The sequence below is a fragment of the Cydia strobilella genome, chromosome 12 (assembly GCF_947568885.1).
Source record: "Cydia strobilella chromosome 12, ilCydStro3.1, whole genome shotgun sequence".
Taxonomy (NCBI): domain Eukaryota; kingdom Metazoa; phylum Arthropoda; class Insecta; order Lepidoptera; family Tortricidae; genus Cydia; species Cydia strobilella.
This window is the reverse complement of record NC_086052.1, coordinates 6,341,780-6,360,175: the sequence shown is the minus strand read 5'-3', so window position 1 is coordinate 6,360,175 and position 18,396 is coordinate 6,341,780. Positions and strand designations below refer to the sequence as shown.

The 18,396-nt window shown below is 36.8% G+C and overlaps 1 protein-coding gene across 1 annotated transcript in view; it reads left to right on the top strand.

The window, feature by feature from the left end:
• Positions 1–252: 252 nt before the first annotated feature.
• LOC134745982 (putative inorganic phosphate cotransporter) overlaps positions 253–18,396 on the top strand; it is a 32,314-nt gene continuing 14,170 nt past the window's right edge. Inside the window, exon 1 of the mRNA XM_063680143.1 lies at positions 253–542. Within this exon, the coding sequence (XP_063536213.1) occupies positions 503–542 (40 nt within the window). The 5' untranslated portion in view covers positions 253–502. The remainder of the gene's footprint in view (positions 543–18,396) is intronic.

The following is an 18,396-nucleotide window of genomic DNA, read 5'->3' as shown; positions in this document are numbered from 1 at the left end:
GCGTACCTATACTGTTTTTTTATTGATACTAAAATAACAGTTTTACTTCGTCTGCCCAATCTGCAACTGTCATTTTAGTACTAAACCAGACAATTTGAAAGTAAATTGGCTAATCAAACAAAATTTTAGTATCTTGGATAATAAAACTTTATAAACGCTGATGCGGTTGTCTGTTAAAACACTGCGTCTCCGGTAAAACCGTGCAGATTCGCCTGGCCCGCGGGTATCAGTCTCGGCACTGACAGTGACAACTCGTTCGCTATATAAAAACAGTTTCAATAGTAACCAGCGCAAACGCAAACTTCCTGCTCAGCCGGCAATGCCTTGAGCGAATGCAAAACCGAACCGACCGCGATGTAGTGCAGTTAATGAATTTAAATCGATGAATAATGTTTTAACCGAAAAAATTAAAACGAAATAATAAAAAAATCTGATTTACGAATTATATGAATAATAAATATTTAAAAAAATTGTCTAGTGTTTGTGTTGGTGATTTTTCAAAATGGTGGCCGTATCGGAACAGGATCGGGCGCCAAAACCAGGTAAGGGTGAAAAATTTAACAATCATTAGATTTAGATTTAGATTCATTTATTTCATAATACAGATTACATTATAAATTGCAGGCATGTCAATTTACAAGAATTCATATTATGATCGTCAAAACAAGGATGTCATAAGAATATAATCAATAAAATAATAATTGTCTGATTTGCAACAATTTCACTTTAATATAAGAATAAGTAAACAGGTTTCAAATAACTTTCAAACAAAACAAATTTAATTACTATCGATATAGAAACAGAAATAAAAGAAATCTACACACGTAAAAGTTACGTTTAACAACTTTCTACGTCGTGATTTTAAAAGAAAATAAATATTGCGTAAATAACAGTTATAAACTCATGTGAATGTGTTCGAGCTTATAATAATATTTGTTGAAGTTTCTACCCTTTTTTACACCATAGATGTCATATCTAATTGATATATAGTTGGTCAAAGAAAATATTGTCAGTAGAAAAAGGCGGCAGAATCAGAAGTCATGTCAAAATTGAAATATGGAACGTCAATATTTGTATCGGTGCAGACTGGTATACCTATTTACTTCTATGTCAATTCTATCTAACTAGCGACCCGCCCCGGCTTCGCACGGGTCCAATGCTGATGTATTTTACATATAAACCTTCCTCTTGAATCACTCTATTTAAAAAAAAACCGCATCAAAATCCGTTGCGTAGTTTTAGATCTAAGCATACATAGGGACAGACAGAAGGAAGAGACTTTGTTTTATACTATCTCTTGTGCATATAGTGACAGACTCCATAGTTCACTTTCGTCTTACCGTGTCATGAAAGCCCCGAGGAATGTGTATATAATGCAGTCGATTTGGTCCCATATTCTGTGACAAATAGTATTCCTGTAGTTGTATACATGTTTGTGCATCTCTCTCGTACTTACATGTATTATAGGTATTGCTTATAATCATATCAATAATCACTCAATTTTAAAGTTCAAAATATCTCTCCAACCCGAGCACGAGCTGCAAGGATTTTCGAGCTGAAGAGGCATGAAGGTCCATGAAGGCGCTATTGAAGGGCGACCTTCCCCTGTGTCTCAAGCGCAAACTCATCGACATGTGTATCCTGCCTATCCTAACCTACGGTGCTCAAACATGGTCATTAACTGAGGCGTTAAAGTCCAAACTCAAGGTTTGCCAGCGAGCGATGGAGCGCAGTATACTAGGTGTTCGCAGAACTGATAGAATCAGAAACACGGAACTGCGCTCCAGAACTCGAGTTGTAGATGTAGGTGTCCAGACCGCTAAGCTTAAGTGGGACTGGGCTGGGCATGTCTGCCGCATGCACCCTGAAAGGTGGGCCAAAATGGTTACCGAGTGGGACCCACGGAACACCATAGATGGTGCTGGCCGGGGTGCAGGCAGGCCGAAAAGGAGATGGCGGGACGACTTAGACGCATTTTATCCAAATTGGCGGGACACTACAAACGACAGGGTCGAGTGGAGGAAACGAGGGGAGGCCTTTGCCCAGCAGTGGGACACTAAATTAGGCTAGTAAAAAAAAAAAAAAAAAAAAAAAAAAGAGGCAAAAGTTTATTTACTTGTGCATCGTGCGCAGCGCAGATATATTTGGGGGGCAAGCGGGGCTCCCCTACTATTCCTCAGATAAAATACATGCATATGACATATTCATTTACGATACCGCTAAGAGGTGACGTAAAGCTAGAAAATGAGGTGGAACAAAGGATTTTGCGGTCCACGCGAAACTTGCCGTTTATCTCAATAACTGAAAATATACTTATTTTTGTTTAAAATTTTGCTCGCGAAATCCCTTGGCTATAGCCTTTTTTATATTCAAATAACACGCAGGGTAACGTACAGAACTGAAAATTAATGAAGATTGGACATGTTTTCTTTTTTTTTCGAGCCAACTTTTATATTTTAAGGTTTTGGTTAAAGTTTGTCCTTGCAAATATAATCTAGTTTAGACATTTCATAACAACCATTTAATCAGCCGTTCCGTATACCTTTTGAAACAGCTGACCAAACAATCGAGCGACCACAGGGTAATAAAACCCGTAAGGCCGAGATTATGTCGCCCGATTAGATACGATATCCAAATCGGTGGCAGATTTACTGAGCCGACGTCACTCGTTGTCATTGTTTGTGACAGTTCTGATATACTAACAACACTCAACACACACTTAACTGATCATGGGTGGGGCATAGACATAGTATAGTAGTTATAGACATGAAACCGAGCGACCAGGTGTAAGAGAAAGACATATTCATGTATTGACAGGTTAATGTATGGCAGCATAAACCTTTTTCTCTTTCACTCTTATAAATTTCGGTATTTCGCCATCGCCTCCTACCTATGCTGCCATAACCCGACCATGAAAAAAAACCCGGTCGGTGATAAGGACAAAGCATGGCACTATTTTCTCTTTCCTCTTATAGGAATCGCAATAAGACTGTCTTTATCTATCAAAGTGTCAGGCCCTTGTGGGTGGGGCTATGGATGGTATAGAAAGGATCGCAATCTCTTATGGCAGAATTGTTGTAAAAGTGACCGCGTTAAGCTTTAAATAATAGTTCCTAATCTCTCCGGTGGCGCTAGTTAGGCTCTGGGACATGAGTATAACATGAACCATATAAGGCAACAAATAACCCGACCAAATTACGTAGGTTGTTTTTGGTAGTATTTCGGTGTATGGTGGCGCCGCCTAATTACTGTTTTTTGATGGACACTTTTCATACATAGAGATTTGGCTTCTTTATACAGTCTCCATGGATGGGGCCTTTGAAATAAGTTTTATAAATTGTTATAGTCCGACTATAAATTGTAGAAAATTATACGTAACTGTCACATCTTTGACGTAAAATGCAAACAATTTAGTATGGAAATTGTTTAGTTCCATTTTATTTAATTTCTACTATTTTATGTCGCACTATAGAGCCGATCGTACGAAAAATACCACCAACCACCGAAACCAATATTTTGAATGAGAAACAGCTTGCGTAGATAGCTGATTAATTAATGTAAATTGAGAGCTTAATTTTAAGGACGTTATTTTACACGTTTTGTACCTACAACAGAATCCCTAGTGTAAAATTGCGTAATGTCTATTGTTGTATGGGATTTAGAACAGCGCGCCAAGCGGGACGTTTTGGAAACCCAAAATCCCATTCAAAATGACGCAACCCCGAACGCGTAGGTACGTCACGTCACGCTATCGAATAATATTTGCACTAGGACTATTATTATAATAAGTCTGTTAGTTGAAATGACATTATGTAAAATGTGTGTATATTATTTTTACCGTATACGAATTGAAAAAAGATATTTAGATCATTATATCAAACACTAATATACGTTTTGAATGTTTGTAAATTTAATTTATACCAAGAGTGTATATAATATTATGAGACGCACCCGATTTTAAATACCATTTGTGACGTCCCACAGGTAAAGGTACCTTATGGCGGTTGGCGCTTACGCTATTATTAACGCCACTCCAATATTATTGCGGTGTTATGCGAGCCGCCATAAGGTATCTTTTTCCGTGGAACGTCACATTTTATCAAACGATCATAATGAATTTAGTTCTTTCTTGGAGAACGATATAGAGGAAAAACGTAGGTGATAAACTCATGCCACAATCGATGTGTTTGTGGTAAATCATTTCCTAAAGTGTACCTACGGAAACCACAAACGAGGTAAATCATTAAATTTGTAGAACAGTCGCCATCAGATGTATCGGAGCGGCCATGGCTCTCACAAATATCTGAACACGCCTCTATTGTGAAGGCGCTAGAGTGCGTGTTCAGATATTTATGAGCAACTCGACCGCTCCGATATATCTGATCTGATGGCGACTGTACTTACTTAATATTTTTTTTTAGGTAGGTCAATTGAATGATGTCTTGATACGAAGTATGTCCATTTAAAAATGTTGGCCACGACACTTAACTACGTATGTATATTTTTTGGGGCAAGATTAAATACATACAGGATCGAATTTAAACTATCATGAGACATACTAACTTAGCTACTCATGCGGTTTCACTCACGTATTGTTAGTCACTCGATCGACATGTTCCGCTACTCGCTCAGGCACTGTTAGTACTTGAAAATGGAGACCTAGTGTCTAAAAATACGTGAGTGAAACCGCAAAATTAGCTAAATTACATACAGGTTGATTTGTGGATGACCGTGACTGTTTCTTAAATGCAGTTTGTTTAATCCTAAATCAAGCAAAGTTACTATCCGGTATCCGACCGGATATTAAAATGAGGCCGGATAGACCGGATACCAGATGTAACTGTCTACTGAGTTGAGTATTTAATCGAAGATGATTATAGATTAAACTGATTTATTCTACGCTATTGAAATGGGTAACAATAACACAATTTTTACCAAGATTTCACGTAAATCAAAAATTACTAGCATACAGGATGGTACTAATGAACGTGGCCTTAAAGATCAGGTCTACAGGATTTTATTCTGCGTTACGACGCAAACAACAATTTGTAAAAGAAAGTATAGGTAGGTACATACATATTACTATATGTACCTATACTTTCTTTTATAAATTGTTCGGGCAGATGGTCGGTTATTTTTATTTTACCGTAAGCAGTTAGGATAGAAAAAATCGAGTAGCTCTGCAACGTAGATACACTGTATTGAAAATCCTATGAAAATACATATTATTATGATATGAAGATTATGTTAAGAAAACAAGAAACACGTTAAAATAGGGACAGCGCAAATCCTGTTGATGTGGAGAAAATTGGGAATGATGTTTATCTAGTAATGCCTTACTTGAGCGCTATTCAATTTTGCACCAGTCCCGAAACATCTCTCACAAGTCATCAGGCGAATGAAAGACAAGAGACGAGTAAGACTTAATTTTTAGGGTTCCGTACCCAAAGGGTAAAAACGGGACCCTATTACTAAGACTCCGCTGTCCGTCTGTCACCAGGCTGTATCTCATGAACCGTGATAGCTAGACAGTTGAAATTTTCACAGATGGTGTATTTCTGTTGCCACTATAACAACAAATACTAAAAACAGAATAAAATAAATAATTAAGGGGGGCTCCCATACAACAAACGTGATTTTTTTGCCGTTTTTTGCGTAATGGTACGGAACCCTTCGTGCGCGAGTCCGACTCGCACTTGGCCGGTTTTAGTCGTCATGACGCACATGTCAAGACACACAACAACAAACAAACAAACAAATGACAACACAAACACAAATCACAAATGACAAATGGCAATAAAACCACAACATGCAACATGTATTTAGCATTTCAGATTTAAATACACGTGATACCCCATATTCAATAGGCTCAAGTGCCTCTACAATCGAGTACAACTTTTACGTTTATACTTGATCTGTACTCATACCAAGGTTGATCCATCCGATAACAAGAGTACGCGATACGGTAGATTAAACGTATTGAATTGTTGTAGTGAGCTATGGGGATCTATAGATAGTTAAACAGGTTTACATTTAAAGGGGCCCACTGACTATCAGTCCGCCGGACGATATCGGCCTGTCAGTTGTTCGGAATTGTCAAATTTTTGTTCTAACCGACAGGCCGATATCGTCCGGCGGACTGATAGTCAGTGGGCGCCTTAAGCTCTACCTACATTTGTACAGATACAATCATGTAGTGTAGGACCTTATGTCAAAATATTTGACACAATCTTAGGTTACCTATTTACTTATTACCTACGGGCTATTTTTTGGCGCTGACAGCAATACACGGGTACCTGTTTTTCGGATTCGCCATGGTGACACGATTTTACAACGCCATAGTTTTAAAAATATTACAACTAGAAACTTGAAATTTAGTATACACTTATGTTACATAACATTATTTTATATTATTATGACACAAAAATATTTGATAGGTTTTCTTATATATAATAGTACATTACGCTACAAGTGCGAATTACCTATTCCCACATGTATCGTACAACGTTTTACAGTACATACCCTGACCCTTTAAATTTTCGACATAGTGACGTAATGTGCTAATTATCGCACTAGTACGATAAAGTAGCACCATATGTACTGTAAAGTTTTTGTTCAACACACTTGCTCAAAACGACGTTTTTATTCCACCAATTTGTGTCTCATCTCATGTCTCATAACAGATATTAACACGCGTGCTTTTTCAGTATATTATAACACTCGTGCTTTTTCATTATATCCGACTGAGTTAAGAAGGCAACTGATTGCTAATAATATGCATGGAAAAGGAGCCTTCTTAATTTGGTCGAGTAATACTTTTATTTTAATATTGTCTTCGGTTACCGCGATAGTTACTCATGAAATAAAACTATGAAAACGGATTATATCGCGTATATTGAATTTATAATACATCCCGACGTTTCGAACTCTTTACAGCGTTCGTGGTCAACGGGTGACTTTTATTTTAACCAACTATAAGGTTTCAAATGAGAGGTTTTATCTCACCAAACATAATTTATAGATTAAATTATCTCGTAAATTACATTACTGAATGAACATAATATTTTATCGATTTGATCTCCATCCGTGCAAAGTTTCATTACAGTTTTAAACTGACAATGAAACTCCGTTTGTATGGGAAGGTGAAATTCGGCCGAGCTTGCTGCGGACTCTTAACGATTACAATAACAGCCTGTATTATCTCTATTAGGTTTGTCCTTTTTATCAATTAAATGCCATGATACAAATTAAGCTGTACAAAGGCATTCTTCACTTTTTCACAGGTGCGTCCCATCGCATTGTCCGACATCAAGGTTACGTATTGTTAATCACGACTCGCTCTTTTTTCTGTGCATCGACAATTACGTGCATTTTTAACGTTTTTCCTATCGGGAGTATCGGGCAAGCAGCGACAGCGAACTATCTCAAATAATGTATAATAATAAAGTCCGATATAAATAAAATTAACTGTAATGAAATGCATTTATCCAATCATTTATCATTGAAATTATAGGTAATAATATAAATCAAAGATTACAATCCAAATGCCGTGTTTTAAAACGAAAGTTTTCACTTTTGAATAAGCAGGACTTCACTTGTAGTCTAAATTTCCAAAATTGGGATGCGCCGCAATAATTTGCGGCGCTATGCGACGTAAGGGCCAGCCGCCAAAAGGTACTTTTTGCTGTGGAACGTCACATATCTTTACTATTTCGTATCTAGTGAATCTCTAATTCATTTCCTGAATCGCGCCGTAAGTTACTAACGGTGTGGTGGCGTAGAGGTAGAACAGTCAGTTAAATGGTTACTACCATAGAGTAACTTATACTAGAGCGGTACTGTCATAGTAAATTTTGTAACCCCAGTAAATTCACTGCCATCTGTCGACACACTTTAAAACTAAAAATAAATATTTATAAAAATACGATAAAATGTATTTAAATATGGATAAATGATTTTTTATTTGCATTAATTATTTTTATATGAAATAAAACTATGAAAACGGATTATATCGCGTATATTGAATTTATAATACATCCCGACGTTTCGAACTCTTTACAGCGTTCGTGGTCAACGGGTGACCACGAACGCTGTAAAGAGTTCGAAACGTCGGGATGTATTATAAATTCAATATACGCGATATAATCCGTTTTCATAGTTTTATTTCATGAGTAACTATCGCGGTAACCGAAGACAATATTATTTTTATATGATTTTGCATGTTCTTTCACTGGTATGCGTTAAAATTATAAATAACAAACGAAACAGTCAACGCCCTCTATACGAGTGTAGGCCAAAACTAGTGGCGCCATCTGATCGAGAATCAAATTTTCGTGATTTTCGAGGCACGTTTTTTCCTTAGACTGTATCCATCTATTACGGAGTTATATCTATCTTTGGTTACTACGTACATAGAGAAAGTCGCGGGTAGAGATTAGTCAAAGGCGACAGCACAACATACAAAGATACATTCATAACAAACTGATCAGCGATTATCAATACCCAAGTACTCTTGTTTCGACAAGACCTGTAGGTATATCTCTCAGGGTGTACAGACAGAAAAAAATATTTTTTACTTACAAAGATAATAATTAGTATATAAGTTGGAGGACAGTACTTTTCTAGATGAATGGGGTGATTTTCAGAGAGTCTCAAAATCTTACCTTGGTTATCTTTTAATTTTCATTGAACAAACCACACACATAAAGTGGGTTAAAGTGTAATACAATACTGTCTATTAATATTCATCAACATTTAGAATAATTAATGGTTCAGTCTAAAGCAAGTCATTACCTTAAAGGTAGCTCAAAGAAAAGAGGGTCTTCGTAATCTGGTCGAAGTAATGTTGGCGAGAGCGACCACTTTTTTTAGAGCCTCATCAATCTGGCTCAGAGTTGACTCAGCAAATCCGTACCACTTTAAGTGTGACGTCAGCAAATTAGATATAAAACGATCAATCAAAGAATGTAATTCCGCTTTCTGTTAAGACGAAATACTTCTCAGACTTATTTTATCAAAACTATGGACTGGAAAAATCAATAGCCCCTTATCTATGATAAAAATCCGGCCAAGTGCGCACGAAGGGTTCCGTGCCATTACGCATAAAACTGCAAATAAATCACGTTTGTTGTATGGGAGCCTCATTTATAGCGGCAACAGAAATACATCATCTGTGAAAATTTTAATAACAAAACGTCCGTGAGACACACACATATTAATAGAGCATTTTGACAAGACTGAAAATACGTGAGTGACCCGTTATTAATATATTTAATACATCTGTGAAAATTTCAACTGTCTTACGGTTCATGAAATACAGCCTGGTGACAGACAGACGGACAGATTTATACGTTGACAACAGTAATTCAGACAACAATTTTGGCGACGGATGTCTAACATTAACTTGACTTTACATTCGATGCACGGATCTACTTGCTAGGCTTGAAACATGCAGATTTTTGCAGTAATATTTAACAAACTGTGTCTCACAAACGGTTAGAAATATTAACGTGATTAATAAGTAAAAAATAAAGTAAGTAATAGCCTAAACAATTCCCCGTTTGCATAAAAGTCCTTCGTTCTGTTCCACCCGATATAAATAACTTACCTAAATGTAATATACTTATTATTCTTATACGAAACGAAAATGACGTAGGCAACGACAAATGTCATTGTCTTCGTCAGGAAACATAATTTTCTGTATAAAACTCCCGTGAGACTCAAACATATTAAATTATTTTACACAAGCAACACCTCACAACGCAAACATGTCGAGCTATTCGACTTAATAATACGTGAGTGACCCGCTTTAAAATAGTTTAATATAATTTTCTGTACCTATATTAGTACTATCACGTACTCGTACATATTTTGTGAATTAACAATGCGAGGGCGTATTGTTTTTAGGGTTCCGTACCCAAAGGGTAAAAACGGGACCCTATTACTAAGACTCCCGCTGTCCGTCTGTCCGTCTATCTTTCACCAGGCTGTATCTTATGAACCGTGATAGCTAGACAGTTGAAATTTTCACAGATGATGTATTTATGTTGCCGCTATAACAACAAATACTAAAAAATACGGAACCCTCGTTGAGCGAGTCTGGCTCGCACTTGGCCGGTTTTTTTCTATCCCATATAAAGTTGTGCAGTTCCCGGGAACAGCACAACTCTAATCCCATCAGTCTTTTGTTCAAAAAGCAGTGAGGCTAAAATAAAACATCGGATCCCCTCTCGCATTTTAGCACACATATTTTCCCCGCTTCTATTATCCGAAGCCAGTCAATCATAAAAACGGAAGCGAAAAAAACCGGCCAAGTGCGTGTCGGACTCGCGCATTAAGGGTTCCGTACCATTACGCAAAAAACGGAAAAAAAATCATGTTTGTTGTATGGGAGCCCCACTTAAATATTTATTTTATTCTGTTTTTAGTATTTGTTGTTATAGCGGCAACAGAAATACATCATCTGTGAAAATTTCAACTGTCTAGCTATCACGAGATACAGCCTGGTGACAGACGGACAGACAGACAGACAGACAGCGAAGTCTTAGTAATAGGGTCCCGTTTTTAACCTTTGGGTACGGAATCCTAAAAAAATGAAACTACAATGCAGTGCCATTTTCAGACTAGGCTGTGAGGATTACACAATAACGGATTTTACGGTATACAGGATGTTACGGTAGAGTAGTTTTTTTTTCTATTAAAATTCATTTTCAATTTATTTTATTCTATATATTACTGTGACCTATTGTAAATGGGCTTTACCAAAATTATGATATTTATATTAAAGTATATCAACAAATCTAGTTACTATCGAAGAATATTGTTTTTGTGCAACCGTTCATAGTTTCAGTTTTGGGAATTATCCTATTTTTTTACCCTTTATTGTTTGAAAATTTAATAATATAATGTAACTTCTAACTTTTAAGCTGGGCGGCCAAAGCTTTTGAAAAAAATATTTAATGTTACAAACTTAATGTGCTATTATTAACGATATTATAATAATTACTTAATTTATTTATTTAAAAAAAATGAAATTATGTTTCTTATAATATAACATTACTTAAGTACCAACCTACCAACATACCTAAGATTATTATTATTCTTTTAAAGGAAGAAGGAGAGCTATTTTAAGTAGGTAAAATTAGATCCATTCATTTTTTTCCGGTTTCCTATAAAAATATAGTCGACAATTAAATAACAACCTTGCATGCATATTACCCACTAACCTTAGGTACGGGTGGGAAGGAGGACAACGATGAGATAATAAGTAAATAAAAAAGCATAAATAAATATTATAGGACATTCTTACACAGATTGACTAAGCCCCACAGTAAGCCCAAGGAGGCTTGTGTTATGGATAATCAGACAACGGTATATATAATATATAAATACTTAAATACATAGAAAACACCCATGCCCTTACCGGGATTCGAACCCAGGACCATCGGCTTCACAGGCAGGGTCACTACCCACTAGGCCAGACAGGTCGTCGATAGATAGATAATGCTTTAAGACCTTCTATGAAAAACTATCGAAAGAGATGTCTTAAAAACATAAGCAATTACATTAAAATGCTTACCCATAAGGACTTACTCTGAATGGCGATACCTTTTAATTTTTACTGAAAGCATGGTGGTGTGTCACCCTGGAGAATACTGTACCCTGTGTGTACCTACTACATTACTGTATTTTTCTATAGCATGGGACTCATTGTGTTGAAAGTAATGATGTGTCACACTTCAGTTGACATGACATAGGATTTGCACAAAACATTTTATCTTAGATACCATATAGTATCATTTAAAACATACAGGGCCGCGGGAAAGACTTATTACGTCGCATAGCGCCGCAATAATTTGCGGCGCTAAACGCCATCCAATATTAATTGGAGCGGCGTTAATAATAGCGTAAGCGCCAACCGCCATAAGGTACCTTTACCCGTGGGACGTCACATATCTTTACTATTTCATATCTAGTGTATCTCTAATTCATTTCCCGAATCGCGCCGTCTATCTATCTAGCAAATCTGTTACACACCTATTTTACATTTAATTTAGGTATATTAGGAAAATAGTAATCACAATAACATGTTTTGAAGCGCTTAATGTTACCGGAAAAAATATAACATTGACTATGTTACTGAAGCCATTTCCGCGTAAGATTTTTCCAAACAGTTATCACCACTAAGTTCCTCTACAGGGCCTAAAACTCGAGGCTCAGGCCGGTGGCAGGTGTTTGACGAATAAGGACCTAAATATCTTAAGGCTCAAACGACTGACTTATGTCCATGATTTTTGATGGCATAATTAAGAACGAGTTACATTTAAAAAAAAAACCTAATAATGTGAATCCAAAAATGTGTTACGTTTTTATAAATACGGACAATTTATTATTATAGCGTATCTAATAGGCGTAATAACAATGTTTTCAAACGTATAAAAACATTTCCGGCTGGGAAAATCGTAGCGTGACCGATCGAGATGACACTCAACCGGACGTGAGCCTTGAACTTGTACTTTATAGACTGATTTATCTCGGATCAATGCAGTTTATAGTCTATTGCTTCTGTCTGTTTATATTTAGGTATTCTTCTATTAATAGTATCAAGAAATGACCAAGTCCCACAGTAAGCTAAAGGTTTGTGTTTTGAATAATAGACTATGATATAAAAACAGATACTTAGAGAGAGTTAAATAATGTTAACAAATAGTGTAATACATAGAAAACATATCTCAAAAATAAATCTAATATGTGATAAACTACAAACTGCCCTAACCCGAATTCAAACCCACGCCCTCCAGCATTGTAGGCAGGGTCACAACGCCTAACAGTAAAATGTTGAGAAGTTTTAATTTTTTTAATGAACAACATAATCTCAGTTTCCGTTTTATTTTAATTTAGATTCCTGATTCGCCATAGATAAAATATTGTATAGGTATTGTATTTTTTTTAAACAAACGAACAAGTTCTTAAAAACTAGTCTGTATATTTATATTAAAATAATATAGAGATGCTAAACAAAAAATCGAGGTATCATTTTGTAAAAAAAGTTATTTCGATATTTCACGCACTCGCTAACAACGGCTATCGATGTACCTATTCATTTATCCTTAACTTAACTATATAATTACATGTTTCATACCTAATTAAATTGCATTCGATTTCATTCTACATGCCAACAGGATTGCGAATTTGGTCGAGCACTTGACCTTGTACTAAACTAGTTGCTTTAGAGCGCTTGGCCGAGTACACTCACATAAAATTGAAATGCACACGCTTACGCTGCGTAGCGAACACTTGCGAACGCGAAGCGAAGCGGCGCGGCGCGGCGGGCCCAAGGCATTCGCGTTCGCAACGAGATCGCACACGTAGGACACTTCTATAGGTATCAAAGGATTGATTCACCCCGCGCCGCGCCGCACCGCGCCGCTCAGCTTCGCGTTCGCGTGTTGTTCTCCTACGTAGTACGCTGCGTTGGCACTTCATGCTGGGTTAAAATATTACTAACTTGGTCCGAGCAAATCTTGTCTCGTTCATTTGCACTTCTATTTATCTGCCGTAAAAACTTACTTTACGGTCCTGATTTAGTTAAATTATGTTTTCTCAAACATGCTATATAATATTGATGTTACGTTCTTTATATTAGGCTAGGAAGTATCACGTTTCAGGCGCGGCTAGACGAGAGGTCTGTAATGAAATTTCATACAAAGTTTCAGGCCTAGGCCGGGAAGTGGCTTTTTTTTATTTTCTATTTCACATATAATTGTGGCACAGCATCATGGCATTCAGCCATATAAAAAAACTAAGCTATATTTGCTTTTTGGTTCGTTTATGACATTCTGCCAATACGCCTCTTAGTGTTAGTACTAGTGTAAGACAAAGATAGTTAAGATAGTATGATTCTCTCTGTCTATGTTTGAAATAAGACAGTCCTTTGACAAACTATATACCTATATTAAACGTTTGAGGAAAGCACTGATGATGATGCTCTCCTGACCGATTTCGGCCACAGCGACTGTCGGCGTGAAAACGGGTTGTCGGCCTCATAACTATCCGGCCTCACTACGTTCGGCCGTATATTCTGTTCGGCCGGCCACCCCTTCCTTCCCGGCCTCTGTAGTAATGTACTATTTATCCCTTTCTTACAAATATACAAGTCAAAATGACAGATAAAGACAGTTACTCGTTTATGAATAACGCCATTAGGCTATAACTTTGAATTTGTTAACAAGGAGTTTGGTTGTGTAAAACCTAATGAGTTCGAGCTTGCAAAAAGCACGAGCTCATTAATTTTTATTATGATTTTCGTACAGTAAAAAGTTTGCATTAAAATTGTTAAACAAATAGTTTAACCATGTTTAACCGACTGTACTAGAGAAGGTCAGTGACATTGATCGCTTATTAATTCGAAAATAAGGAATAGAGAGGTCCGCATGTCGTTTCGGCAAGGTCGCAGGTTGAAATCCATGCGGAACTTATAAGAGATCTAAACTATGTCTAAACAGCGCGCTTTGTGGCATTTCAATATCTGGATGCATGTGGAAAAGGAATCCCGGCTGCAATATAAGAGAACGCCACACAGCTTGAACGGACAGAGTAACATATCCTGATAACCGTCCATTTGTGATACACTGGTTACTTTACCTGCTGAAAGCAAACTACGGTGATATTTGGAATTTTACTAATAAATTTGCGAGACGAAGAGTGTATTTTTAATGCAATTGCCTCGAAAGCACAAATATTAATGAGTTACTTTAATTTTATAAATAAGTTCCACTTATACAAAAAACTTGTTAGGGTTCCGGACCCAAAGGGAAATAACAGGACCCTATTACTAAGACTCCTATGTCCGTCTGTCTGTCTGTCTGTCTGTCACCAGGCTGTATCTCATGAACCGTGATAGCTATAGTCAGTTGAAATTTTCACAGATGATGTATTTTTGTTGCCGCTATAACAACAAATACTAAAAGTACGGAACCCTCGTTGGGCGAGTCCGACTGTCACTTGTCCGTTTTTTTTTTCTACACTTACTACTCTGTTAGTTCACATATCTGTAACGGACAATGCTGTTTGCCATCAAAGTAGGCGCTCTTCCATCACCTATCGGCGTATCAGAGGGCCTACAGCGAATCACGTTTGACGTGTTGCCTCTCTGTCGCACTTGTAAATTCGTACGTAAGTGTGACAGGGAGGCAACACGTCGAACGTGGTTCGCGGTTGGCCCTCGGTTTATTTCAAATTTAACGGCCTTCTAGTCTAGTAGGTACCCTGTCTACGAAGTAGGAGGTCCCGGGTTCGAATTATGTACCCACCTCCATAGCTTGTACTTACTAGTTGCAGTATGAAGTTCATGAATCAAGATTCCAGCCAAGGACGGTCAGAGGCAAACGTTAAGTTAATTGAGATAATTATGACAAGAATCACCGATAATAAGTGAAAGATATTTAGGTACTATTATTGTGTGTCATCTGCAACTTAAGTATTAAGCTTATTGTACTAAAAGATTCCGCTTTAAAACCGTTAACAAAAACTCTTTTCATGTTTGTATCTGGTACCTATCATAACTCCGACATTTGTACTTTTCTTTATAGCGTAGGTACATCAGTTTCGTCCCATTTTTATAAAATGCGTGTTTAGATTAGATTTATGCAATTTAAAAAATAAGGGAAATCAACAGATTTATTATGGAACGTAATCAAATGGCGACCTTACTAATTCAACATATATTTACTTGCAATTGAAAAGTAACATTTATTTGAAGCAGGGTCTCCGCTGGCATTCGGCTACCAGTAGACGGTAGGGGAGGCCATGTACTACATGTAGGTGTTGAGTTGAGAAAGAGGCTGGCTCAACTGGACTCGACTGGAAAGAGCTAGAAGTAGCCGCTCAAGATCGTGATAAATGGAGGATTCTTCTGCGAGCCCTATGTCCCTAATGAGGGATAACAGGAGTACATCATCATCATTTGAAGTTGAACTTTATAAAAACAGTTTTTTTGTATCGATTGAAAAACGTATGCTCATTAAAAAGCTTAGTGGCGTTATCCTAGGAACGTTTAGGCAGCGTTGCAGCAGCAAAAAAAGGGTGGTGTCCGTATATAATTCCTTGGAAAATTGCCTATTGTGTAATGTTTTTAAGTTCTGCAGAAGTATTTAATTATAATCCTTGAGATAAAATAGGACAGCTCGTGGATGTGATATCTTAAGTGCGGGGATTCTTGTATCGTTGATAAAATCGTTCAATCAAATCAATCTGTAACGTTGCCCTGTATTGAGTTCGAGTGTTTTGAAGTAAATAGGTGTTTGTTTCATTTTTGTCAGTGTAGACGGACAGCGGAGTCTTAGTAATAGGGTCCCGTTTTTACCCTTTGGGTACGGAACCCTAAAAACACAACTCGTAGACTTGTATTATAACTAGTTTCTTAGATAGCATAATATAAAATATGCGTCACACATGTGCTGTTATTAGTTTTCGTACCTATCATATTTATGATATGTGAAAATAACTAATTGCCTTATAAATAGTCGGTATATAGTAAACGGGTATGATATTGCAAAGACATTCCTTGCCTAACAAACGACTACGCATATTATTCTTTATATTTACGACTAGGCATAAGTTCCTATACAATCATAGGTATCTGTAATACATAGGCCGAATACAATTTATAATAATCTGGTTTTAAAAAGTGCATACGAGTAGAATACAAAATGTACCAAAGCGTCAATTTTGTAAGATCTAAGGTTAATTAAATTATATATATTTTTTATTTATTTATTTAAACTTTATTGCACAAACAAAGAGAAATGTACAAATGGCGGACTGAATGCCAAAAGGCATTCTCTGCCAGTCGACCATTAGGTCAAACAGAGACATAAATGTTGGTGCAGGAGAGATTCATAATTATACTAGATTGTGTCACAAATTGAGGCGTGCATTGATCTTAAACGAAGCGAAGGATTCTATAATATAATCCAGAGCGTAGCGAAGGATTCTACAATAGAATCCGGTACTTAGTGAGGGATTCAAGAATGCTCAAGTAGGAAGTAATTTTGCTATTATGTGACACACATTGATTTTCTCATGACCTATGACGAAATCATGCTCCTCCTCATTCGTGTCCGTGTCCGTGTCCGTGTCCGTGTCCGTGTCCGCGACCATATTCATGTTCATATCCATGGAACACGGTTGGAACAAAGTTAAGAAAGGGTCGTGACGGGTTTCGTAACGAAAAAATCTTAGACTTTTTTTCGCCTAGGCCAAGTCCGTACCGTCCTAAAAGGAACTTCGTTAGTGCACGCGTTTGTGCATGTACACGACATTTAAATTTGTCTTAATATAAAACAGGTCAAATTCGCCTTTGTCTGGAAATCGAAATGAGTTAAATAATTACAAGCTTTTATTTACCTACCTCTTTCACCTGTCCCGTTCTGTAATCAAATCTTGCAAGTTAAATTTGACCCACTTCCCGGTTTACGATGGAGCAGAAAATTTTCATACCGTCGGGTGACAATGCAATATTATGGTATCATCGAGCTGATCTGATGATGGAGACAGGTGGCTATAGGAACTCGGTGATGAAACAACGCAACCTAATTGTGATTGGGGTTGTTAGAATTGTCTCGATGAGTAGGTATTAGTTGCCCGTGGAAAGAGAAGTACAGTCAGCGATAAAAGCTTGTACCAAAAATATATTTTTTGCCAAAAACTTATTTTTGGCTTTTCCCTTGTATAAAATAAACATTTTGTTTAGGTATTATTATTTTATTTTATTATTTATACAGGTAAATACACATAATATACAACTTAATTACAAAAGTACCGTTAAACCAGTAAGGTAAAGTAACATAGTAAAGTTCATAACAGTAATCTATTATTTAAATTATAACAATCCGACACCGTTGCACTGAGCGCATATTAACATTAACACATTTTTTCCTTATCCTTTTTGTTCTGCCGGCCGGCCGCTCTGTTCGGACCGGTTCTTCACTCGCTCGAGTACAGGATGAGTACAGGATGCTTCAATTATGTTATGAAATTATTAAATATTATTATACAATAATGTAAATGCGAAATTAACTCTGTCTGTAATTTTACGACTATTTTTTTAGAGCTGATCCAACAATGCTCTTTTAAGATAGCTTGCAATATTATTAGATGAAATTTCTACATTCCATTCAATTGGGAGTTTATTTATGAGGTCTGGTATTATATATTGCGATGTCCTTCGTCCATAAAAGTTTTTAAATAAAGGTTTCTTTAGCACGCAATTTGTAACTTGCCTGGTCGTTTTTGGGTGATCAACTGTATGCTGTATTTCGATCCTAAAATATTGTTATTTCAGCATTTGATATTCAAATTTCATGTATACCGGTAAAACTTTGCACATTCTAAAGA